A 26,685-nucleotide genomic window follows, 5' to 3' on the forward strand; every position below is an offset into this window, starting at 1 on the left:
TAGATTTTGCATTCAGCATAATAAACTCATGTAAGTAAAGGCAATCTCTGTCCTATCAGGTTGAGTTCATTTGCATTAGAAAAGTCTCATAGACATGAGTGTTAACAAATCCTCACTTCTTGGCTGCTACCTTTCTTAGTGGGGGGTGGTCAAGGGACACTTGCCATCTGCAAGCAGAGAAGAACACAATTAGGTCTTCATGGCAAACAGCCAGGGGAAACGAAGCAGTTTGAACTCCCAGACCTGTGTCTATTGTTATATGTAAATATTAGAGGGTACATTGCCGTGTGAAAGAAACAAGTGACCCCTCATCCCCTTTTAAAAACCTTCTTGTCCTGGTGCCATTCTAAATATGAATGGTCCTGATACAATTCTCAACATTTGGAGGTTATACATTACATTTTCTGTTCTAGCTCATGAAGCAATACTTTTTTTCAGGAAACATTTAATTTTAAATGTGATTTGATTGTTATGTAGAAAAGTGGTCAAGGGTAGGTGTGGTGTGCATGTAAAAAAAAAAAAGACCTTTGCAACTCGTGCCCCACAATGGTAAGAATGTGTCTGAAGCCTTATTACCATTTTTTTTATTACTTTAACTATTTTTCATTTCCTTATATATTTTTTTAAATATTTGTTCCCATGTTTTCCACCATGGCTACTAAGAGGTTATGTAGTGGAAACATTAGTCACTTAAGACAAGCAACAGATGTTCTCAAATGGCCCATGTAACAGAAACTTACAATGTAGGGCAAGATCTGGGTCTACTCATAGTGGATTTTGTATAGCAGGTCACAATAAGCCTACAAATAAATGTGCAACTTTGACCCCAGTGAGTGCCTGGTTTGGTTTGGAGGTAGCGTTCCCCCCACCCCTTCCAAGCATTGTTTTATGACCCCTCACTTGAGTGCCATTATTCCAGTAAGATCGATCTATGATGAATCCCATTGTGTGATGCTGTCATAGATCCTCTTTGACTTCCTCTCCCCCCACCCCATTACAAACAACATTCAATCACAGTGTGCCTTAAAATAACCAACCGCCAGTACCTTCTGAGCACCCCAGTAATATTAGCAAGTTGCTTTCAAACCAGCTATTATAAGAAGCTCTGTTTTTTCTTAAAATAATAAACTAGGGCAAATATTCAAAGAATTTTCCATTCGGTTGTTTTTATGCATGCCATATCTGAGCTTAGCTTTCTGAAACAGATCTTAGATACAACTGCCTGTCATTTCTCTGTTAGAACTGTTTCATGTTATAGCTTGTGAAGTACTTGAGGAAGAGCACAGCTGGAAAAACAACAGATCCTGTTTTTTGTTACCAAGTGGAATGCTGTAATTTTGCCAGCATGAATACTGTATGTGCTGCACTGAAATATAGTGTATTTTAAGAAAAATGAAAACCAAAATATTTCCAGAAATTTTATGATGGAAAAAACAACATTTTTGAAGGTTAGGACAACAAATGTTAAATTCAATCCTGGACACTTTTTCATGTAAAGCCAACAATTTTTTTTATATAGGTTTGGAAGTTAGTAGCCACTTTGCAATAACCCTGTGGGTGAAAAACCAAAACAAACTATGTAGAAATAGACATTTACCACAAAGCAATGAAACCTGTAGGGGTTGGAACCTTGGATAGTAAAATTGTATGGCGCTTCCTACCAACAGTTAGTGGCAGAATGCTGCATTTTTGTAGGGACTTCTCAACCCTTCTCAATGTTGGCATCCTTATATTAGGTTAGGAATGTTTATTTTTTTCCCCCACAGCAGCAGTGTAAAGTGTGTGCGTGACCTTATAACCACTCTGTACGTGGGAACCACTGCACTTAGTGTCACAGGCTCTCTGGTATAAAAATCCTAGAATCTTATTAAAGTAAAAGACATATTATCCAAACTGTTATTCGAACAGCCCCTTGGTAACCTGTCTTGATGTGGAATGTGCTCTTCTGCCAAACTGTTATAGAAATGACTATATTCGGACCTCAGTCTCTGGTGTTTACAGAATTGTACTGCACTGGATTTGATGTTATATATTTACAGTTAAAAAGGGGGGGGTTATATTGTTTTATTAAAAAGTAATTGGAACAATTTCACAGTTGTAATTTGATAATCTAAACACCCTAGTCCCAGTTAGTTTGGATAATAGAGGTTTTACTATTACATAAAAATACATGACTTGTGTCTGTGTAATTGGAGATGAAACAAAGCCAACAGTGTTTGTGAGGACAGAGAGGAGTTGAAAAGAGATCTGGGTATGCAACATCCTTCGAAAAGGACAGAGGCAAACGTGAATACGGGTGAAAGGGTGGAACTGTTGTGAACTTTCTGCTATGTGGTTTCTTCAGCTGTCATGTTGTTGGAAAAACATAGAAACTAGGTGTGTCCAACCATGGATTTATTTGCAGTCTCCACAAACCCTGTTGTTATCAAGAGCTGCTTACCTTCTAGGTTGGTGCTGGAACATTGCAGCTTGACAAGATATTATCAGCCTTTTAATCCTGTTTTACACTAGCACCCTTCACAGCCCAGTGAGATCAATTGAACACATGAGTGTTGAGTCCCTCATCGCTAATCTATATGAATTAGAAAGCGTACCGTGACATTATTGTGATTTTCAATAAACACTCATTTATAGTACATGGTCCATGAGGAAGATTTATTTTACCCCAAACAAACTATTGGTGTAACAATACAATACAGTATAGCAAAATATAGGTCATGATGCAATATGTTATAATGCATGTGATGGTCATAATGGGCTACTTTGTATTATTTTTAATTCAATAAAATGATGAGGGGTGGCAGTTATTCAATCAGACTAGTACAAGTAATCCTGCTTTTTGCTCATTTAAGTGAATCATTTGTTTTTAAGTCTAGTTTACAATGAGGTAAACATTCAGAAGTCTAATAAAATTATTTAGTTATTTGGAATGTTTACCTCTGAATTTACTGCACTTAAAAACAAATCATTGCTATTAAATACCATTAATCTCAAGAAAAATATTTGTTCTTCGGAAACAGAGCTTTCTAATTGATTGGAAAAATTGTGACTATAATTATCACTATTATTACCAGCTTGAATCACTATAGAAAACTTAACTAAATCTTTATGCATTGTTTATGGAACCCCCTCCCTAACAAGTACTTCCTGCGTTCCCTTGCAGCACATCTTCACTGGGGAGTCAACGGTTTACTGCAAGTCTTGGAGGTGTTTGATACAAATCTTTAACCTTGAAAGGCAATAAAGTGCCTCGTGCTGTTTGAAGTTGGAATTTGTATTGGAAAGTATTATGCACTTTAAAAGGTCTGCTTATCAGAATAGTGATTAGCAGTAATGTTTTGAAATAATGTACAGTGAGTACAACATGCTTGTACAGCTCTGGAGCTTTCTACTTTATTATAGTATTTCCTGAGTGAGATATAGTGGAGGCACATACATACGACAAAGTACTGGCATCCTACACTTAATAGAAGGTAATTCAAGAAATTAGAAAGTATTTAGTGAACGTTAGCTACTAATTAATATGACAAAGACAGAACTGCAGCATATCGGAAGGTAATCATCACACGTGGATCATTTGCTAAATCAGACTAAACAAGACCCAGATTGCAGTGTACCAAATCAGATTTGTGAAGGTCATGTTTAAGTGGATTAAGTTAGTATGCTCACTTGTTCGAAGCATTTACTGCTAAAGTCTTTTGCAGCGACTTTTTCCTCTGAAAATGACTAGTACAGTATCCACCACTTCCGTCGTACAGGGTTATTTCGGGCAGCTGTTATATATCGGACAAATAACGTTTGCAGTTCCCATTGATTTCAATAACAAAGGCATTGTTTATACCATGTTAAGCATGTCGTATATTGTGGGCAAACTCAGCTGTTTGGATCTCGTTATGTGCCACTGACATAGATTTAAATAACAAATGCACTGCTTATACTGTAGTAATCGCTCTTACTAATTCACAAATCATTTGTTTTCACCTCGTTACCTTGCCATTCACATATATTTCAATACAAAAGGCAGCACTTTACTGTAGTAAAAGCTTGACAGATCGATCAATCAGCTGTTTGCACCTCGTTACTGAGCGATTACCCCTGTACTGTACCTTGACCAATTTTTTTACCCCGGTTTTTCTCCCCAGTTTTGTATGCCCAATTATTAGCTGTATCCTCGGCTCACTGCTCGCCAACTCGGGGAAACGGAGGCTGGAGCATGCATCCTCCAAAACGTGCTCCTGCCAATCCATCATTTTTCACACTGTGGATCCACAATGAGGCCATCAGACCTATAGTGCCAGAGCACAACACAGATCTGGAGGCTCCACTGCAGAACCACAGACGCCCTATGGGCCACACTGGTCGCTGATGCGTGACGAGCCGCGGGTTCCCCTGCCGACCTAGGCCTTCCACACCCAGGCAGCGCTCAGCCAATTGTGCGCCACCCCCTGGAACTCCTGGTCACGGTCAGCTGTGACATAGTCTGGACTCGAACCTGCGATCCCCAGGCTATAGGGCACATCCTGCACTCCATGTAGAGTATCTTTACTGTGTGTGCCACTCAGGAGCCCCTTTGTAGAAAAGTTTTAAGATCACTTTTATAAGTTATATTTAAGTCCTGTATCAGAGATGCACTGTGTGTTCTTTGTGTACATGTCTGGTTTGTTATTAACCATTTCCTTTCTTTTTTGTTGTCAGGGACTGGAAACACAGTAGTCGTTATGGTTGGCTACCCGAAGGGGATCGAGATTTTAGAGCTGATCCGCAGAGGAATCCCAGTCAAAATGTCCATAGCTGTGGGCACCCGCCACGTGCAGGAGTTTTTGAGTGGTCAGTCTGTTGTGTTCGTGACCATCGCCTTCATTGCAATGATGATCATCTCCTTGGCTTGGCTTATCTTCTACTACATACAGAGATATCTGTATGCTGGAACACAGTTTGGAAACCAGGTAAATAGTGTCCAGGCTTGGGTGGGTTTTCATATACTGACATGTCCAAACCCTCTAGGCATGTAATTAGTGCACATAGTTTACTGTGATAAATGTGGGATATTTTGTGCATCTAATGGTGCACCTAAGTTTGAATTTCAGTCTAACTACTGTTTAATTTGTATGTAATTTGCCCGTAAGCAATAGAGAAGCAAGGGAGAATGCAAGTGGTAAGGCACAACCTGCCACAGTCCAAACACACCTACATTGAAACCGAATAGAGCGGTAAAGGAGATCAAAGTTGTACGTTTTCTCCTTTTTATAAGAACATAAGAACATAAGAAAGTTTACAAACGAGAGGAGGCCATTCGGCCCATCTTGCTCGTTTGGTTGTTAGTAGCTTATTGATCCCAAAATCTCATCAAGCAGCTTCTTGAAGGATCCCAGGGTGTCAGCTTCAACAACATTACTGGGGAGTTGATTCCAGACCCTCACAATTCTCTGTGTAAAAAAGTGCCTCCTATTTTCTGTTCTGAATGCCCCTTTGTCTAAATTCCATTTGTAACCCCTGGTCCTTGTTTCTTTTTTCAGGCTGAAAAAGTCCCTTGGGTCGACACTGTCACTACCTTTTAGAATTCTGAATGCTTGAATTAGGTCGCCACGTAGTCTTCTTTGTTCAAGACTGAACAGATTCAATTCTTTTAGCCTGTCTGCATATGACATGCCTTTTAAGCCCGGAATAATTCTGGTCGCTCTTCTTTGCACTCTTTCTAGAGCAGCAATATCTTTTTTATAGCGAGGTGACCAGAACTGCACACAGTATTCAAGATGAGGTCTTACTAGTGCATTGTACAGTTTTAACATTACTTCCCTTGATTTAAATTCAACACTTTTCACAATGTATCCGAGCATCTTGTTAGCCTTTTTTATAGCTTCCCCACATTGTCTAGATGAAGACATTTCTGAGTCAACACAAACTCCTAGGTCTTTTTCATAGATTCCTTCTCCAATTTCAGTATCTCCCATATGATATTTATAATGTACATTTTTATTTCCTGCGTGCAGTACCTTACACTTTTCTCTATTAAATGTCATTTGCCATGTGTCTGCCCAGTTCTGAATCTTGTCTAGATCATTTTGAATGACCTTTGCTGCTGCAACAGTGTTTGCCACTCCTCCTACTGTTGTGTCGTCAGCAAATTTAACAAGTTTGCTTACTATACCAGAATCTATATCATTAATGTAGATTAGGAATAGCAGAGGACCTAATACTGATCCTTGTGGTACACCGCTGGTTACCACACTCCATTCTGAGGTTTTTCCTCTAATCAGTACTTTCTGTTTTCTACATGTTAACCACTCCCTAATCCATGTACATGCGTTTCCTTGAATCCCAACTGCGTTCAGTTTGAGAATTAATCTTTTGTGCGGGACTTTGTCAAAAGCTTTCTGGAAATCTAAATAAACCATGTCATATGCTTTGCAATTATCCATTATCGATGTTGCATCCTCAAAAAAATCAAGCAAGTTAGTTAGACACGATCTCCCTTTCCTAAAACCATGTTGACTGTCTCCCAGGACCCTGTTACCATATAGGTAATTTTCCATTTTGGATCTTATTATAGTTTCCATAAGTTTGCATATAATAGAAGTCAGGCTTACTGGTCTGTAGTTACCTGGTTCAGTTTTGTTTCCCTTTTTGTGGATCGGTATTACGTTTGCAATTTTCCAGTCTGTCGGTACCACCTCTGTGTCAAGAGACTGCTGCATGATCTTTGTTAGCGGTTTGTAAATTACTTCTTTCATTTTTTGAGTACTACTGGGAGGATCTCATCCGGCCCAGGGGATTTGTTTATTTTAAGAGCTCCTAGTCCCTTTAACACTTCTGCCTCAGTTATGCTAAAGTTATTTAAAACTGGATAGGAACTGGATGACATGTGGGGCATGTTGTCAGTATCTTCCTTTGTAAAAACTTGTGAAAAGTAATCATTTAATATATTTGCTATTTTTTTTTCTTCATCTACGATTTTGCCATTTGTATCTCTTAAACATTTAATCTCCTCTTTGAATGTTCGCTTGCTGTTGTAATATTGGAAAAACATTTTGGAATTGGTTTTAGCTCCCTTAGCAATGTTCATTTCTATTTCTCTCTTGGCCTTTCTAACTTCCTTTTTGACTTGCGTTTGCAGTTCTGCGTACTTTCTTTTTGGTCCTTTTTTAATGCTCTGTAAAGTGCCTTTTTTCGCTGAATATTTTTTTTAATTGATCTATTAAACCATTTTGGCAATTTAGTTTTACATTTAGATTTGTCTACTTTAGGGATATAATTGTTTTGCACCTCTAGTACTACATTTTTGAAGAACAACCATCCTCCTCCTTCTGTGTGTTTTCTCTATTTTACTCCAATCTACTTCTGTTAGTCTCTGTTTCGTACCTTTATAGTTTGCTTTTCTAAAATTGTAAACCTTAGCTTTAGTCATTACTTTTGGAGTTTTAAAAAACACTTCAAATGAGACCATGTTGTGGTCTGAGTTTGCCAGTGGTTCTCTGACCTCTGTTTTAGTTATTCTGTCTTCGTTATTTGAAAAGACTAAATCAAGGCATGCCTCCCCTCTAGTCGGTGCCTTGACAAATTGTGTTAGGAAGCAGTCATTTGTCATTTCCACCATTTCTATTTCATCCTTCGCGCTACCCACCGGGTTTTCCCATTTTATTTGGGGGAAGTTGAAATCCCCCATTAGTATGGCTTCTCCTTTGCTACACACATTTCTAATGTCATTGTATAACAGATTATTGTGCTCACTGTCTGAATCTGGCGGTCTATAGCATGCTCCTATTATTATGCCCTTTGAATTTTTGTCCGTTATTCTGACCCATATTGATTCGGTTTTATTTTCTTTGTCCAGGTTTAACACCTGGGCTTCAAGACTGTTTCTTATGTATAGCGCTACCCCTCCTCCTCTTCTGTCCTGCCTGTCTTTCCTATACAGTGTATACCCACAAATATTATATTCGTCCTCATCACTCTCAGACAACCACGTTTCTGTAACACCTATCACATCATAGTTACCTGTTAGTGCAGTAGCTTCAAGTTCTAGAATTTTGTTTCTGATACTTCTAGCATTTAGATAAATACATTTAATGGTTGTCTTACCTGAGTTGTTGTTCTTGTTTTGATGCGGTCTCCCTTCTGTTTTTTTGTTGATTTCTCCCCCCTTCCTTTCTAGTTTAAATGCTTCCGAACCTGCTCGAGGATCTTTTCTCCAAGTAGACTGGTTCCCTTGTTATTTAAATGCAGTCCATCCCGTCTATACAGATAGTCCTCGTTGTAGAATGTGGTCCAATGATCAAGATAGGTGAAGCCTTCCCGTGTGCACCACGTCTTCAGCCATGCGTTTTGATTAATTATTTCCAGCTGTCCATATGGTCCTTTGCAAGGTGCCGGTAGTATACCAGAAAATACCACAGTTTTGGTTTTCTCTTTTAATTTCCTTCCTAGCTCTCTGAATTTGTTTTGCAGGGATTTTGGTCTCTCTCTTCCAATGCTGTTTGTACCGATGTGGACGACTACTACCGGGTCGTCTCCTGTTTGTTCTAGGAGCCTATCCACGTTCTCAGTGATGTGCTTGACCGAGGCTCCCGGAAGGCAGCACACTGTTGTAGTAAGGGGGTCCAAACTGCGAATTGAACTTGCTGTGTTTCTCAATATGGAGTCCCCAACAATCATGACCTCCCTTCTTTTTGCTGTCTGGTCACCACTGTCAATAGGGTCCTGGATGTTGTTCCTTTCATTCTCTTGTTGTTGGTTCTGCTCATCAAAATTCTGAAGTGACTCAAATCTGTTGGTTGTTTTGATTTCTGGTGGTTGTGTTTGACGAAGTTTCTTTTTTTCCCTGCTTCTGCCTACCTGAACCCAGCTGTTCTGACCTTCTATCTCCCTGGTTGCTTTCAGTCTGTTAGGGGTGATGCAGACTTCCATGAATTGTGGGTGTGCCAGTTCCTCAAGATCCTGTTGCTGTCTCACTTCTTCCAGCTCCATTTCTAGCATACTTACTAGTTTATGCAAGTCCTGGATCGCGCGGCACTTTACGCACACTTGGTTTAGCTCTGCTCGGTTTTCTCGGATTTCCCACAGATTACTGGCTTGAAGACCATTTTTTTTTGAAGTTTGGTTTCTTCTGCAGCCATCAACCTGCTTTCAAACTGCTTCTAAACTGCTCTGTACTTTTCCACGCCTGTACTTCTCCCACTCGCTGTCGCTTCCACTCGCTGTCGCTGGGAAGACTGCCTCGTTTAACTGCGTTGTTCTGCTGTGCTGTTGGCTTCTCCCTTCGCCCGTGTCTCAGAACGGCGCTGAATTTGAATCAGCTGCTCCGAGTTTCAGCTTGTTTGTTATCAGAAAAACACGCGGCTGTTTGACTTTGAGCTGCTGCTGTGTTTCCCCAGTGTCCTCTGTTTTCTGATTAAAGCAATTAAAGATGCAATTTGTCCTTTCTGCTTCTTAACTGCTCTGTACTTTTCCACGCCTGTACTTCTCCCACTCGCTGTCGCTTCCACTCGCTGTCGCTGAATCTCACACCTGTTTTACAAACATAGACCTTAAACGGTTTACGAGATAGCTCAAGTCACAAGTTAAAAAAAAAAAAAAAAAAGAGCTTTCAAGTAATGTATGTGCAATTCATATCGACCAATGCACAGGACAACAAGATTTGTGTGAGGGACAAAAAGTTTTGCCGTTATACTTTGCCCGTTGTTTTGCTGTTATACTGTTGCTAGAAAAACACTCCTGGTATATTTCTAGAGCCACGCAAGTTTCTGAAAACTGAATTGCAGAATCCTAGTACCTACACAAACATTTTAAAAAGTGTTTACTTCCCACCCTATCACTTTTGATTGACTAGCTGTGGGGAAAAAGCGGATCTTCTATTGGTTACAAAAAAAACCCCCATAAAGGTAACAATATTATAGCAGCTGTCCTGTATAGTAAACAATAAAATAGTTTTTTTAAGCATTTTTATTGTTAGGCTTCCAAGCTGGCTTGGGAAGCTGCTTGTTATTGAAAAGATTTTTTTTTTTTTTTAATTATTGTCGTTTTTCCTCCCAAAACTTTAAACTGCTCCTGTCGCACACAGTGTAACCAATCAACATGATACTTGACAGGTATCATCCCGGGTAGATTACAGTTCAGTTGCAAAACAAATTGTGCTCCTGTGTAAACCGAGATGGTGGACTGATGCATTTTTTGGAAAAAACTTTCAAAATCTTCTTCTTGTGAACCGGTGAACTGATTGATCTGAAACTTTGCATATGTCATCAGTAACCAAATCCGCTTCAAGTTTGCAAATCAAAATGGCTGCCACCAAATTTGACAAAATGCACCCAAACATCAAACTGCTTCTGTTTGCAAATCGTTTAACCAGCTAACTCCTAACTGGGTAGGCGTCATCCTGGGAACAATGGAATTCAAATATGGCAAAATGGTGTTCTGTTTTAAAACAAGATGGCTGCCAGACCTACATTTTCTTCTTAAATTTCAAATCGCTTCATTTGAAAAATTGTTTATTTGATAAACTCCAGAGTTGGCAAGCATCATCCCTGTGTCAATACAATTGACTTTTTTAAAAAAAATCGTGTTTGTGTGTAAACCAATATGGCCACCAGACGCATTTCTTTAAAAACCTTTCAGAATCTTCGTTCAAATGTAAAACTAGCTTATAGCTCCTTACAAAGTGCAGATAGGTTAATGGTTACTATGGAACACATATAGGAACCCATATGTGCTCTATCCAAAAACCACCTTGCCTGTGATTTTTGACCTGTCTAAGGTCAAATGTAAAACTAGTTTATAACTCCTTACAGTGCAGATAGATTTATGGTTACTATACAACACATTTAGGAACCCATATGCTGTATTCAAAAATTACCTTGATCGTAACCTTTGACCTCTCTTTAAGGTTTTTAAATGTAAAATGAGCTTATAACTCCTTACAGTGTGTAGACAGGGTCATTGTTACTATGGTGTTTAAAGTTATAAAGCATCATGAGATAATGAACTAATGCAGCATTTTGAATTGAAACTGCTCCATAAAACTGTTGCTGACACTTGTGCTGCAGTGCACCAGCTTGCCAAACTTTCCAACTGGTACTGACCTTGGAAGCCGTAAAACTGCCTGACAGTTCTAGTTATTTTTATTTTAGTAAATGTAACACGTTTGCACAGAACTTCGGTTGTTTACATAGCTACATACTTGGATTCCTTCTTGTCCTTCTGTATCTAACACAGCCTGAGGCACAGACAAAATTAAGCCGTTCGGAATCTTGTTACAGGTACCAGAGAATACTGTGGCTATTGACAAGTGGTTGCTTAACATGCTGTCGTAGTCAGAAATCAGAGAAAGTAATTCCACATAATTACCTCTGTATGAAGATTTGGTGCTTTCATAATAATCAGTTCAGGTATTTCTGGTGTATACCTCAATTTTTTCTGAGAAAGTTCTTGAAAATTGATTCGTAACCAAATCGACTACAAGAAGAAGAAATAAATATTGAGTTTTATTAATTAAAAGAAAACGTCCTGAGTGAACTTTATGTGAAGACAGAGTGGGGAGCAAGCTTAGGCAGCTTTCCAGCTATTCAATATTGTAAGCAAACGTGTCTCTAAAACAGTGTGTGATTAAAGGATTCTGATGGAATGTTAAATACTGGTTTCAGTACATCTTGAATGTATGTTCATGCACTTGTGATTCCATTTTTGTTTAATATAAAACATATTGAAATAAAATGAAATCTAGGGATTTCTTGAATGTCGACTAATCACATTTCAATAAATCAAAAACACTGACAATTGATTTTTTTAATACTTTGTTTTAGAACAATAGAAAGGAGACCAAAAAAGCCATAAGTCAGCTGCAGCTGCACACTGTGAAACGAGGAGACAAGGTAAGGAATCCCACAGCCCTGTGTGTGTGTGTGTGTGTGTGTGTGTATGTGTGTGTGTGTATGTACTTCTGTTGCTGTGTTTGCAGGCACCCTGTTCCCATTAGGAATGGGTGGGGGAATTGCAATAGTGCAGGATCCTTAGCATGGTAAATAGTTGGGTTTGTGCTAGGCCCTAAGTGACTACCTTCTCCAGCCCCACTTCAGATTAGAAATGTGACCTTTATTAGACTGAGAACCATAATCCTATACCTTGTTCAGTGACAGTGAAAGAATACCTGTATACTGGTAGTATTGGTAAACCTCCCTTGGACCTGTGTGAAAGAGGTCTTCTGTGGCTGGAGAACCTTTTGTCTTGCACGTTTATCCTTTTATATAGTATGTATGTGTGTAGAAAAATTACAAGAATAAATAAATAAAAATTGCACCTAAGACAACAAGTTGCATTAATAACAAAAATGTTCATGTTCTACATGGTGTGGCAACTTTATTAGCAACTGGTGAGAAATAAAGTAGGAACATGTTTGGGCAATAGTATGATTTATGGGTGAACCAAGTTATCTGTCATGTGATCAACTGTACACTTAAGACCTAAAGTAGTTGGATAGAAAATGACAATTGCAGGTTAACCAAAGGGCAGTCAATTGGCAAAGTAACCCAAACATTGACTATAGGTAGTGAGTAAGCTATATCGACCAGAACAGTGCATAAAGAGTTGTGCATGATGGCTTTTATGGTACTGTTGTGGACATTTTGTTAGGAAAACACAATGTTTAGTTTTTATCCATAACTCCAAACACTCAGTGGAGCCAACATTAAAAATACTAAAGCTATATAATAAATTCAATGACAAACATTTTGAAGAAGTCTTTCTCAGTGTCTTCCACATTGAAGACACCAAGAAAGACTTCTTGTCAAAGTTGAATTTATTACTTTGCTTTTAGCATTTATACATTTTTAGGACAAAAACCCACAGCATGTACAGGAATCTATAAACAACGATTGATAGTTTTACTTCCTTTCTACATGCATTATGTGGTTAATAAAGGAAGTTTGAATCAATTGATAAAAAAAGAAATAAACTGCAAAATGAGTGATCTGAAGCTGCACACCAGTTTTCTTTGTATTTAGCATTGTGTTAAAACACGTTTGTGTTGGATATGTGGTTTAATTTATTCCAGCTTCAGCCTTGTGCAGATGAGGAAAGCCTTTGTTAAGATGTGGACGGTGGACGTGCATTTAGTCTTTCTCCTGGCACTTCCTTAACAGTATTTTTCGTGCTTTCAGGCTTAACTGAAAGTGGCTTTCAGAAATGACATTGTTCTGAACTCAGACTCAATATTATTAAAACTACAAAAAACAGGTCCATGTGTTCACTGCAGTCACATGGATTTCAGTAATAATCTTCTTAAGAGATTGGTATACAAAGGCAGTGGACTGTGCCAAAAACAGTACAGCTCTATTATTCCCTCTTAGAAATTTAGACATGCTTATAAGATTCACATAATCAAGCTATTGTGCTTGTGACATATGTAATGCATCATTAGGGCTTCCACAATGTTGTTGTGGATTACATATACATACCGGTGTGAGAGGTTAGTGGGTGGGGCACAGATGGAGACCGGTAGTAACATCACACAGGCAACAGAGGTTTGCAGGTACAGCCTTTAAACCCAGATACCCACAAGGGTAACTGGGCAGGGTTTTATGAGTGAACAGAGTCCCAGCGGCAGCAGAGAAATTTCATAAATAATAATCGCAGGGTTGCAAATAAAACAAAAGAAACCACCCCACAACACCAGCGATGGTAAAGGGGGCTTGAAAAATAAACATGGTAAACAAAACAATCCTGCACACATTAAATCATATACTCGCGGACCCCCCAAAACCCGGTCGTCCCGTATCACACAGCGGGGGTCCCTTCCGAGGTAAACAGAAGCAAACACAAATAATCCTGGAGTGTAGTTACCGTGCTACAATCTCGTCCGTTCGTCAGTACACGGAGGCAAGAACAACCAGAAGTTATCCCGATTTAAAGGTCTGCAACACAGGATAAGAAGTTTCCAAAATAATAAAACAAACAGCACACAACAGCACGTCTCCTTTTGGTGTTATTCCAGGACAGGGAGCCTGGAGCAGGGGAAGAGCCGCTGCTTAAATAAGGCTGAGCCCTGCCCCTGCAATCAGCCAGCTGATTGCCTGGCCATGCTGAGTCATGGCCGCTGCCTGGCCAGCACTGTTACTGCTGGTGGCTCTCCAGCACTGTGTGTCACTGGTGTAAAGGACAGAATTTGGCCTCTAAAATTCTAGACAGTGTTCTGTCTGGAATCAAATAATTACCATGTGCTAGGCCAATGGCAGAGCCCAATTTGAACATGTTTTTTGTTTTTGTTTTTTTCTACAAAGGTGCATTTTTTATGTGTGTGTGTATAAACAATACATTAAAGTGGCACAGCGGTATGGGTTTTACATTTTAAATATAGGAAAGTTATAAAAATTAAAATGAAATAATTTAATATATGTAAGTCAATACACTTACTGTAGTAAACCAAACACTTATTGTGAATTTGTCCTAATCTATTATAACCTTGGTTTTCTTTTATTCTGTTAGGAAATAAACCTGGATGCAGAGAATTGTGCAGTCTGCATTGAAAACTACAAACCCAAAGATGTTGTCAGAATTCTTCCTTGCAAGTATGTACTTAGAAACTAAAATTTAAAGAGTGTGTGTGTGTGTGTGTGTGTGTGTGTGTGTGTGTGTGTGTGTGTGTGTGTGTGTGTGTGTGTGTGTGTGTGTGTAGAGGACGGCACGGGTAGAAAATATGAAACCGGGTACCTGCCGGGAAAAATACCTGGGTCTTTTTCAGATCTGTACACCTGTGTAACCTTTTTAAGTACTAAACAGAAAAATAATAATAATAATAATAATAATAATAATAATAAATTTCAGTACATCTCAGTTTGAATAGTTATTAATGTTAAATGCACTGTATGCTGTGTGATTCTTTGCAACATCTATTGGCCATATTCCGCTGTTGTGTTGATGGCATCCAGCAAAGAAGCGTGTGTGGAATTTCTTTACCAAATCAGGAGAAAACAGAATTTGCAAACGCTGCCAAGGAAATATTTCTTTCAAAGGGGAAGCACTAGCACACTTACTTTATGTGCTCCACAAATATTTTTTTATCTAACCCAAAACAAAATAGGTCAACGTTTCTTAACTGAATAATGTTTTTCTCATACAGATTTTGTTTTGTACTTTGCACCTTATGCATTTTAGAATGTGTATGCTTTTTCTTAGTTAATCTACTTTATTAAATTAATAAATGTTTATGGTTTTAAGTCTGTTTTCTGGGGCACACATCTCACAATACTTTATTTATTTGTTTATTTATTTATTTTTAAATAAAGGCTACGTATTTGATCTTTTTGGTAAGAAACTATATCTGTGCAATGTAGACAAAGCATTCCGTTTTGGAAACCACATTATTATTATTATTATTATTATTATTATTGTTATTATTATTATTATTGTTATTATTATTAATGGATCACTGACATAAACCAACAGGATGTTAAGTTATTTCTTTCCGATTTAGTTCCTGAGAAGAATAGCCACCCCAGTTATTATTATTTGAGGTGTACTTGCCGCTTGCTTTGTGTTTATTGTTTTTTGTAAAACCTTGATATCCTGTCAGTAAAGAAAAAGTTTCATACAAAGCTTGTTTTAAGAACTGCATTGTCATATTTTCTACATTGTATTTAAATTGTCAAATTAATAATCGATACTCAGGGAGTAAAAATAGACCTGGGTTGGTGGGTACCCGAGTTTTCAGGTACCCGTGCCAACCTTTAATATAGATAGATAGATGGATAGATAGATAGATAGATAGATAGATAGATAGATAGATAGATAGATAGATAGATAGATAGATAGACTTTCTTTTTCAAAAATAGTTTATTGACTTTTTTTGATATAAAAACTTTGACAAAGAACAATAAGTCACATTATGTGTTGTTTAAATATTTACAAGACAAGATTTAAAACTTAAGTCATAATAAATAAATAAATAAATAAATACTCCTCCAATTAAAATTCTCTGTATTTAAAACATAGCATAACTTTATGACCCTGCCTTTATCATTACATTTGTAAAAGTCTTTTGCCAGAGCATAGAGTCTGCCAAATTATTTATTGGTAAAACTTTGCCCCTATAGACAGCTGTGGCAAGACCCAACGCCACCTCTGCAAATGCCCTCTTACTGCCTCTACCAACCCCTCCCAATTCCTCTTGGTTGCTCTCCCACCCCCCGAAACGCACCCTGGATATTTAAACTCTTCCTGGCTCCAAAGCAATCCACCAGGAAGCTCATGCTTTGTCCATTTCCCAAATACAAAAGCCCCACTCTTCAGCCAATTCATTTTAGCAGACGAAAATGCTTTTGACTCACAGAGGTTATCAATCGCTTGGCTGGTTACAAAAACATAAACGTCATCTGCATAGGCAGACACCTTTATGGGCTGAGCCAGACTCCCAGAGCCTGCAAATAAAAGGTTTGCTGGACAGGGAATAGAGCATTCCCGAGAGAGGACAGCCTTGCCTGATACCCCTGTGGACTGGGAAATGTGCACTCAGCCCCCTGTTGATCTTCAGCAAACAAGAACTGTAACACTACAGGAACTGCATATGGGATATAAAACCTGGACCAATTCCGAACAACCTTAAACTGCTTATTAACCTTTGCGATTAAAAACACCAGCGCTCCTGCTCAGCGAGATCGGAACCCGAAGCTTTCTGCAGCGAAAAACGCACTGACAACAAAAACATTTTAATATTTGGGAAATGATCCTCAACATTAACCCCTCTCCTACATCTGATGTCTGTGAACAGGCAATCAGACTCGTCTCCTTAATGTCAAACTCTGAGCTCTCCTCCAGAGCTTTGCTGGCAATTCTGACACGCCATAGTATTTTCTCCACGCTTTGTTCAGGCTGAGAGCTGTCAGATTCAGTTACACCATCATCCGTGCAATTTGCTTTTTGTCTCTGCCTCTTCTTCCATGGAGCTTTAAACTAAAAAGCCTGCCTGCTTTCTTCTCCTCTATACGCTCTGCTCCCAGACTTTCGATCTGTTTTTCTTTCTCGGCCTGAGTCTCCATTTCTTCCTCAACAGAACCTCCTCCTTTCTCAGTCTGCCTGCTAATTTCCTGCACCACACTGATGTTTACTCCTTCACCATTAACAGATGCAACCAGAGTGGAAAGCTTCCCGGTATTACTTTCAGCAAGCCTGCTGCCCTGTTTTTCAAGTACTGCTGACTCCCTCACACCCACCTCAGCAATGCTGTCCTTATTCAGACTCTCGCTAGGCTGAGTTGTATTCGGGACCTTACTGTTTTCATTAGCTGGAGTTTCAAAAACCACGGAACTACTCCCGGCTCCACATGCCTCAGGCTGCCCAGTCTCTTTTCTCTCCCCTTGCCTTTGCTCACTCTGTTCACCCTTCTTCCCATTACCCCCGTTATTGCCCTTCTCAGGACAGTTTGTTACAATGAAAACAGCTCATCATATCAGTGAAGGCAAAAATGACATATTCTGTCGTGTTCTCCTTAAATTTAAGTGCAACATTCAGTTCCACATTCATATTAAAAATCATGTTGACCTGTTTTTGGAACGATACTATATGCTTCAGCTGCGGGGATTTGCAGCCAATTGGTATTGTCTTGGGACTGGGTACACTCTCAAATGAATGATTTTTCAGAAACGGAGGGGCAAAAACCTGCATTCTGTCAATGTCCTGGATTTCCAGTCAGCTGTAAAGTGTCTATGACAGTGCAATTAAGGAGAGCCAAGGAACTTTCCAGTTCTGTATCAGTCTTTTGATGCATTTACATGCCAGTTTGGCAGAAAGAATCACCCATGATAACATAGGCTAGCAAGAGAATTAAAAGTATTTTTTATTTGTGATTAAGTGTTGAAGTGCTAATAAATGTTGTTTTGTTGCAGATCAGCAATAGTCCCCCAAAGTAGGTGTAAGATCAGGAACTGTATATATTTAAAATTAATGCATATACCTGAATATGTAATTGGCTACAAAAATGGGAAATAGAAAACACGTATTTCTGGATTCTCCCTTTGTTTGTTTTTAGACTGCTGACAGCCCCCAACATTAATTTGTATGCCAGGCGAGATCTTTACCACGTCCTGAAATTTATGGATCATTTATGGATCTGGGAAACAAATATTGCAGAAGTGTAGATTCATCTAGGAAAGAATGCTCTTCCATTGTTGACCTTTCCCAGCCTAAAACCAAAATATATATAAGAACGTTATTAGTGCAGATAGTATTGTTAAAGATGCTAATGCTGTTTGACTTACAAAGTAATGAAACTGAAATGCCTTCAATTGGCTTTGATATGTGGTGACTTTGAGGCATTTACGTTTCAAGCTGCTTGTTATATCAGGTTGACACAAATAAGATGCTGTCTACTTTTTTTCATATTTAAACCATTATCTGTCATTAGGAGCCATGTGGTTGATCTCTCCTCAGTTGGGGGCCTATGCTTTATTTGAAGTACTCTACCTTTGACTAGACAGGTTTAATAATGGCCTAAGGTGTGTAGTTTGCGATTCACTCAAAATGGCCACAGTTTTAAATAATAGGCAGCACATCTGCTAAGCTTCAAGGCCTCTGTGTACTGTTTCCTTTAAAAACCACCCTGTTATGTGAAACATATGTTATATAACATATAGCATATAACAATAGGAGAACAGTGTGGTTTTAAATTCTGACCACTGCACAGAAGCAGATGTATTTAGTATTGTGTGGTACCAACCTTCTAGAACCCAAGAAGTTCCTTTGAAGTAAGCATTACAAAGAGCAGAGCATCCTGCCCAAATCTGCACCAAATGAAGTGACTACATCAACCCAATATGAGTGGGGGTCATTTGAGTTTGTAATAAATACCAAGACGTTTCTTGTTGGAGACCTTGTTAAACTTTTTATATTCAAAGAGTACATTTAACATTCCAGAAGATTACTGTGACGTTTTGCCTCAAAACGTTTTCTATTGGTGAAGATTGCTAAAAAAAAAAAAAAAGTGCAGAAAAACAGTAATTGCCATTTTTTGTATTTTAAAGAGAACAGATTCTCTCAAGTGGCATATCACTTTTGCTAGGTTAAGTAAAATAAGATGTTTACAGGGTTTTTTTATACTTTTTACGTCAGATGTCTTGAAATGCATTTTTGTAAAATAGGTAGCTATTGCCAGCTAAACCTTATTTTATTTTTATTTGGTTATTGAAACCACAAGAAGTCACTTCAAAGGAGTTACTGATACTGACATTTATTTGATTGCCTTGTGAAATTTCTGGAAATATCTATATACATTATGTAGCTTTGTGAGTTGTTTGCTGAAGTCAAGGTCTATGTGTCCTGGGAAATCATTCTTTCTCTGTGGTATTTGATTGTGTTTATTCCAATTAATGAAATCCAGGGTTAGTCTCAGTAGTGCTTAGACAGAGGAATGTCTTGTGGTGGTTAATAGGGAAATGTTGTAGACCGAATCTCTCATAACAGGCTGTGAAATGTGCTGCATGTTAATGGAAAATAAGCCCAGGGCATGTTACTAAACACTGATTTTTACTTTTTTTAAAAATTTTTTTATTACAGACATGTTTTCCACAGGACTTGCATTGACCCCTGGCTACTAGATCACAGAACATGCCCGATGTGTAAACTTGATGTTATAAAAGCCCTTGGATATCTGGTGAGTCTTTTATTACCCCCAGTGGGGAGAATTGAGCGTGTCAGAATCAGCAGATTTTTGAGATGTATTTACATACACGGGTGTGCAACTGTTATCGCCTGACGCCCAGGATAACAAGTTTTGGCGTTATACTTTACCATGCGTTATATTAAATTTGAAATGTCAGTGCACAGACTAATCTTTTAAACTTAAGGTATTTTTTTTTTTATGTTTTTTGTAAATTAGCAAGTAAGTGATACTGCTTTCTTAATGCATTAACCTGATATTTGAATGCAACAATTTAGTAAAGTTGCAAAAACAAAAAAACACGATAGTCGCTTAGGTATTAGCGGATTAGTAAATCGTGTTGTGTAATTTATAAAATTATTTCTGAGTCTACTTGTTGGGTTGTTTAAAACAGGGGTTCTCAAACTTTCTTTGCTGGGCCCCCCTTTGGAAATGTTTCAGGCTGTGATGACCTCTGCCCTGTCCCAGTGGTGCAATATCATATGAAATTACTGTACATCAGTGCCTCCCAGCCTTTGCTGACCCATGTAAACTAAACAAGTAACGCACCGCGGGCAGCATTATACTCCGCTTCGATCAGTTTGAAGAGAGCACAATATAGGAGACAGCATTGCTCTCCCTCAGCCTAAGAAACTTGTGTAAAATAAAATATAGGACCTACAGCTCAGACAGTGGCGATTCTAGAGTATAGCACACAGGGGGGCACCAATGGGGCCCCAATTTAATTATGGAGAGGCACTTTAGGGGTTCTGCAGTGTTTTCACATATAATAAAATGCCCCACAAAAACAACGTGTTGATTAAAAATAAGAATTGTGCAATGGCATAATCTGAAACAAAACTCCCTTTAAATGAAGTGGAAAACACACACACACACACACACACACACACACACACACACACACACACACACACACACACACACACACACACACTTGTGTACCTTCCTGCAATTTATCTGTTGAAATATTGTAAGGTGTTTGTGGTTTTAAGTTCCTGACAGGGTTTGTAGTAAACAAATTACTTTTATAACAAATATGATTTTTATACAGATGGCTCACTTTCACTCACCTTCCCACCAAACACATTTGTTTATAAACCTGTCACTCAAACTTGCAATGTGTGGCGGGCGGGGAGAGGCGACACTGTTAAGGGCTGTGTGCTTATGGTATAGCTCTAGTCGAGTAAAACAAACTATATACTATATATAGTATACTTTTTTGTGCGACGGGGAGGGGGCAAGTAGATTTTTAAGAAGGAGAAGTAGATTTTTCTAGCATTTTGTTCCTTGGGCAAAAATATTTTTTACAAAAATTGCACACCACTGATGTATGTATGTATGTATGTTTGTTGCATTAGTTAGTTTGGACATTCTTACTTAGTTTGGACATTCTTTATCACAAATTACATGACATTGCTTAGTGACTCCAGCAACACACCTGGCAGGATTGCATAGAGCATGTAGAGGTTTTATCTTGGTTTAATACAAAGCAGATAAGTAGTTTTGATTCTTGTGCAAATATTGTAACACATTAATCAGTTTCTGCTGAATTCCCTTGGTACTACCAGGTCAGCATTGCTTAACCTCTGCTATAAAATGAGCTGCAAATCCAAAAAACATGGTTTCATGCAAATATGGAAATATGGCATTTTGTATATAACCAAGTTTGACTTAATTGTCTTCATGCATTTACACAAAGCAGTTCCTTCAGATGTGTTAGATAGTTGCCTTCTTGGCTAGGTCTCTCTTCCTCTATTGTTATTCTCAATAGGACCTCCTGGTTACATTAAGGTTAAATAAAGATTCTAATGAAATACTGCTGCTTGTTTTTATCATCATACAATCCCCTTGAATTACTCTGGGTGGTTTCTGACCTCATTTCTTCTTTTTTATTGCTGCTCCAGGTGGACCCTGAAGAGGCCATTGAAGTGACAGCCCCAGAGTCTCTGCCAGATAGTGTGACTATCAGGAGCCTGAGTGTTTCTCTACAGGATGATGTGGACAATGAAGTCAGCAGCAGCAGCAGTGCCCCTTCTCGCCAGGCCCCGCAGGATGACAGCGGGCCTGTGGAAGAAGCTGGAGAATCAGTAGCTCTACTTGGTGAGTAACAGACTTGAGCGTGCTGGTCCAGCTGTGACATAGTCCTGCTTTAGCTTCGTTTTTTGTCTCTGTTTGTTACTTCGCTGGGTATTGAATTTCTTTCTTTCCAGCTGTTTAAATCCTTCCTTTTTTATGGCTAAGTTGCTACATTGTATACTTTAAAAAGTGTAATGGCTGACATCTTAGTACCCTTTGTTCATTTAAGTTCCATTTTTACTGTCTGGAAACTTGTTAAATGCATTGAATTGCAATTAAATAAATAGTTACTTCTCTCAATTAATTGTTCAGTCCAAATTATCTGGAAAATAAAAGGGGCTACACATCAATATAGTATTTGTATGAAAAGTATGGTGATTGTTGCTTATTTCCAGATGACAATCAGAAGTGTGAGGATAGCAGAGAAAAGACCCCTGATCCTGATGACATCACAGTCATCTCTTGAACAACGACAGGACACAAAGACTTTGCTTCAAACCCATTTCTTTGCTACTCAAACCAGGGACCTTCCTCACAATCCTGATCTGAGACTTGCTTAGATGTTGAGAGCTCTAAATAATATATAAGAATATATTTTATGTAATGCCACATATTAAGAAGAAGTTATAGATCTACAAGCTGATGGCAATAAGTATATGGCAACACCTAGGAATTTTTAGGATTGACAATTTAACTACAGCTGTGGCCAAAAGTTTGGCAACACCTAGAATTTTAGGATTGACAATTTAAATAAAAAAAAAAAAAAAAAAAAAAAAATGTTGGAATGTTTCATGTTAGATTTCAAAATGTCACATTTTTCAATGTTGTATTTTTTGTAAGTCTTGAAAAACTACAAAGCGGTTTGTAATTCAATAACTTAACATAACATTATTCAGCAGGTTTCATTCGACTTTATGAAGCCAAATTTGTTAATTCTGTAGGCTGCTGCAAAATGTTTGGTTATACCCATAGAATAGTTCAAGTAAAACTTGCTTAATTTGTTAAACCAACAGCATCACGCTGAGTTATCGTCGTGCTTATCCCGTGATTTGACATTTCAAAAGCTGATGGGTCAAAGTTTTATACAATTTCAGTGTGAGGGGTAAAATAAAGTGTCAAATCTGAGTGATCTGGTCAAAGCAAAGACATTGTCCTGCTGCAGTAATATAACGCCATTTTTTAAAGCATCCGTGTTGCTTAAAATTCTCTAGTATATGACCTTACAACTTTGTAATTGGAACAGAAGTCATGCAACCACTATGAATATGTGTTCCCCTTTTTCTTAAAATGCCTGTGCTTTGTTATAGAGGACGTACTTGTTGCATGACTGGAGAGTCACTCACTGTTTCTTTTTTATTGCAGTCAGTGATGAACGGACCATCGGGCAACATGCTGACAGTTGTTGAGCATCTTCCTGGGCAACAGCTAGTTTGTACCAAATTATGTGGAGGTTTTGTGATGTGGACTTGTCTTTACACAAAGAACAGATGTTGGTAAGCAGTGTCGCCAGAGTTAATGTGCAGCAAAGCCAGATGCCTGGCTAGAGCCTTTACTTGGCAGCCCTGTGCAGGGTATAATTATTACTTTTTTATTAAATATAAAACATGAGGGTGCAAACAATAGATCATAAATTACTAGATGTCTTCTCTGACCTAGAGGTATATGCCCCAATATAAAAGATGGTGTGAATGCCAGAAAAAAAAAAATCGTGATCCAACAGTACAGTACTTTGGGAGAGAACGGTATGAACTATTTGTATTGGCGTCCTTATCCAGCAAATATTGTACATGTTGTATGTGAACAAGTAAAAACACCACAAAAAAACAGTGAATTGATAATGTGGGTCAATATACTAGCAAACTAATGTGTCACCCTGCCGTGCCAGATTTTGTTAATAATTGAAGAGGCTGATGGAACAAAGTACTATACTACCCCTCAAGTTTGTGATTTCAAGATATGGGCAGAGTTCACGTCTGACAGTTGTCAATCTGTTTTAACAGAGTGGGTTGTAAATAGGGTCCAGCATGCAACCTTTTGTTTGGTCCAGGTTAGGGTTAATGCTGTTCTTTCATTTTATACAGTATTAAGTCATTAGAATTACTATGTCAACAATATATGATCAGATGTACTCTTAGCTTGGGACGTTTTTAATAGGTTGTTCTTCCTTTTAACATATATTTTTTTACAGATTTGAGTTTTTCTAAAGTTCCTCCACAGAGCAATGAAAGTAACAAACAATGGGTAACAAAATTTGAGGACCACCACAGTGTATAAATTGTCAGCTAAAGCACACATTACTGTAATATGGCTAACATTTGTTTTTAAAGGTAACAGTGATATCCTTCATTTTGCTTCATAGACTTTGATTACCCTATATTTAAGCCCAATTCAAACCTGCTTGTGTCTGTAACAATGATCTGTGCCTTGCGCACATAGCATTCCAGCTGTTTTAATTTAGTACTGCTCTTCAATCTTTAACCTTTTATATATGGCTGTCAGTTTGAACTGAACACTCAATACATTTAGTATGGGCTGGCATATCAGGCAATGCATTTTGCATACTGCTTTCTTGCAAGAATTTGTTTCTATGGTTTAGATTCTAGAGATGATAAACATCCAACCTACAGATCATCCATAAATGATAACCCAATACACCAACTTTTACTCAGATGAACAAAACAATGAGGACTCAGTTACTCCAGTACAGATTAAACGAATACAAGGTTTGCGTGGTCATTGAGTTCCATATTTGTGCATATTTTATACTGTACCTAAGAGAATAATAAAAATGCATAGAACCTTTTTTTTTAATGAAGGCGCCGCAGAATTGTGAAAAGGTGCAATATTTTAGTGAAGATACACTTTGAATCTGTATTAAACAAATTCCATGTTTTACCTATGGTATTGGAGCCTGTTGACCCTACTTGTAACAAGCTGGTGTTCCTCGTACCTAAACCCTAATTGAAGACTGCTTTCTAGCAGATCCCAGTAACTATTTGTCCCATGCAGGTTTGCTTTGTGTTTGTTGTCTCTGAGGGTAGTGGGTATAATCTACAGTTACAGTACTCAATAGTTGGTGGACTTCCATTTAAAACAAATCTGGATATCAGGTGGTGCTGTGGCACAAAGGTGGGAACTGACAGTGTTACCTGGAAGATGTCTCAAACTTTAGAAAAGCTGTACTTTTATATATAGAAACATAAAGGTCTTACGACATTGACCCGACTGTAAATTGTGTACGAGCGCCACTACTCAGACCCATAGAAAAAGAATTTTGTACAATGTGAAATGTTTGGTTAAACTGTTCTTAATCTGTTTACATTTTAATGATGAAATGAAATTTTGGTTTTGATAAAATGTATTGTTGGATTTCTTTTTTTTTTGTACTGAAGTGCTAAAAATAATAACTGCAAATTAACTGAAAGGGGTCATTAAAGATCTGGCAAATTAAAATGACTTGTGTTTTTTGATAGAAGTATATTACCTATGTATCTTGTACTATACTGCACAGAGGATATAGTGGCACTGTGTAGACGATTTCAAGCCAGAGAATAAAATCTATGCAACATGTCTTCCTGTCTTGCCAACCCTAGCACGTCTTTAAAAAAGCAAACCTAATATTTTCTATAATTGATCATTTTGTCTTAACAGTAGACCAATCTTGTGGACTATGTATTGTTCTGTATAGAGGGAACGAAGGGAGTCATGAAACACAACCCTGCAGGGACTTACGAAGCTAGTAGCACTGAAGTTTAGTGGTGAACCATTACATTTAAAAATCATTTCAAGTCGCCATTTTAAAAAATACATTGCCTTAAACTTGCTGTCAGCTGTCTTCTACACACAGTCATCCTATTCTTTTCAACAAGACAATTTAAGCTATTAAAATGCCTCTGCTGGTCTGCCATGGGCCAGTTTGCCATACAAAGTTTACTAACAGAAGAGTGTCAGCTGCAGTAAAGCCTGGTGGAACCCTAAGCCTTGAAGTCAAATGAGAACTGAGGCGTGTCGCTGGACTGAAGCAGCTACTGTTCATGCATTTTGCTTCTTGATTGGATGCTACAAACCCTGACAGCTGTGTGCACTGCAACAGAAGGGGAAAAAGCAGTAACCAGCAACTGAAACCAGTCCAGCATGCAGCCCAAGGAGCAAGCACATCAGCATAAAGTGTAACATCAGCCAAAATTCCTGACTCACGCAAGCTATTATCTTCAGTTTGTATAATCTGTGTATCCAATTCACAAAAAAAAAAAAAAAAAAAAACATAAAATGGTATTCATACTTTGTGCCAGTCACTGAATACAGCAATCATAGACAGTGTGAGTAAAACGGGTAAACGCAAAGGCATGGTGCAGAGCTGGAGGGATCTTTATCCCCAAAGTGCAGCTGCGACCCAGTACTAGGTCAAGCTTGCAGCTTAAAAATGTCATGATCTTCTTTAATGTTCTTTTTTGTTTTTAGTTAAAAGCATCTTGAACTTTCATTGGAGTGTTTTAAAACACATTCTGATCATTTAAATACCTGACTAGAAAGTTGAAAGTTATAGCCGCGTTATTCTGGGAAGGCTTACTGGTTTGTTTACTGGGACTAAATTACATTTCCCAGAACTTTGCTGGTGTGTTTACACTGAGCCAACACTACCTCAAATCACCATTTTGACACCATTCTTAAATGATGCAAGGTGGCTCTGAGCCGGGGTCACTTCACTTGATGTCATGACCAGGTGTTGCAATGCTTGGCATTAGCACTGGAGGAACAGTGTAATACGATTAGCAGCTCGCCACCAATATCAGCAATAGCAGCACACATAGCATGATATTCCTCTGTCCAGGAGATCAACAAACAGTAGAGGTTATTAGAACTAAGATTCGGCTTCTCAGAGATACTGGATTCAGTGGACAGGAGCTGTAGTGTAAACTGGGATGAGTTGGGTGGGGGGTTGATGGGAGTGGAGTTGGGACCCATCATCACTG

At 38.3% G+C, this 26,685-nt stretch overlaps 1 protein-coding gene across 2 annotated transcripts in view; it reads left to right on the forward strand.

Moving 5' to 3' along the window:
* LOC121328135 (E3 ubiquitin-protein ligase RNF149-like) overlaps positions 1-25,917 on the forward strand; it is a 31,840-nt gene extending 5,923 nt beyond the window's left edge. The window contains exons 2-7 of one of the 2 annotated variants that reach the window (XM_041272647.1): positions 4,696-4,946; positions 11,796-11,864; positions 14,473-14,555; positions 19,534-19,630; positions 21,541-21,736; positions 23,075-25,917. In XM_041272647.1, coding sequence (XP_041128581.1) covers positions 4,696-4,946; positions 11,796-11,864; positions 14,473-14,555; positions 19,534-19,630; positions 21,541-21,736; positions 23,075-23,118 — 740 coding nt within the window. In that variant the 3' untranslated portion in view covers positions 23,119-25,917. Of the gene's footprint in view, positions 1-4,695; positions 4,947-11,795; positions 11,865-14,472; positions 14,556-19,533; positions 19,631-21,540; positions 21,737-22,107; positions 22,339-23,074 lie in introns of those variants that run through there. The other variant, XM_041272646.1, reaches the window with a different exon arrangement.
* The last annotated feature ends 768 nt before the right edge of the window (positions 25,918-26,685 follow it).

The sequence above is a fragment of the Polyodon spathula genome, chromosome 15 (assembly GCF_017654505.1).
Source record: "Polyodon spathula isolate WHYD16114869_AA chromosome 15, ASM1765450v1, whole genome shotgun sequence".
Lineage (NCBI taxonomy): Eukaryota > Metazoa > Chordata > Actinopteri > Acipenseriformes > Polyodontidae > Polyodon > Polyodon spathula.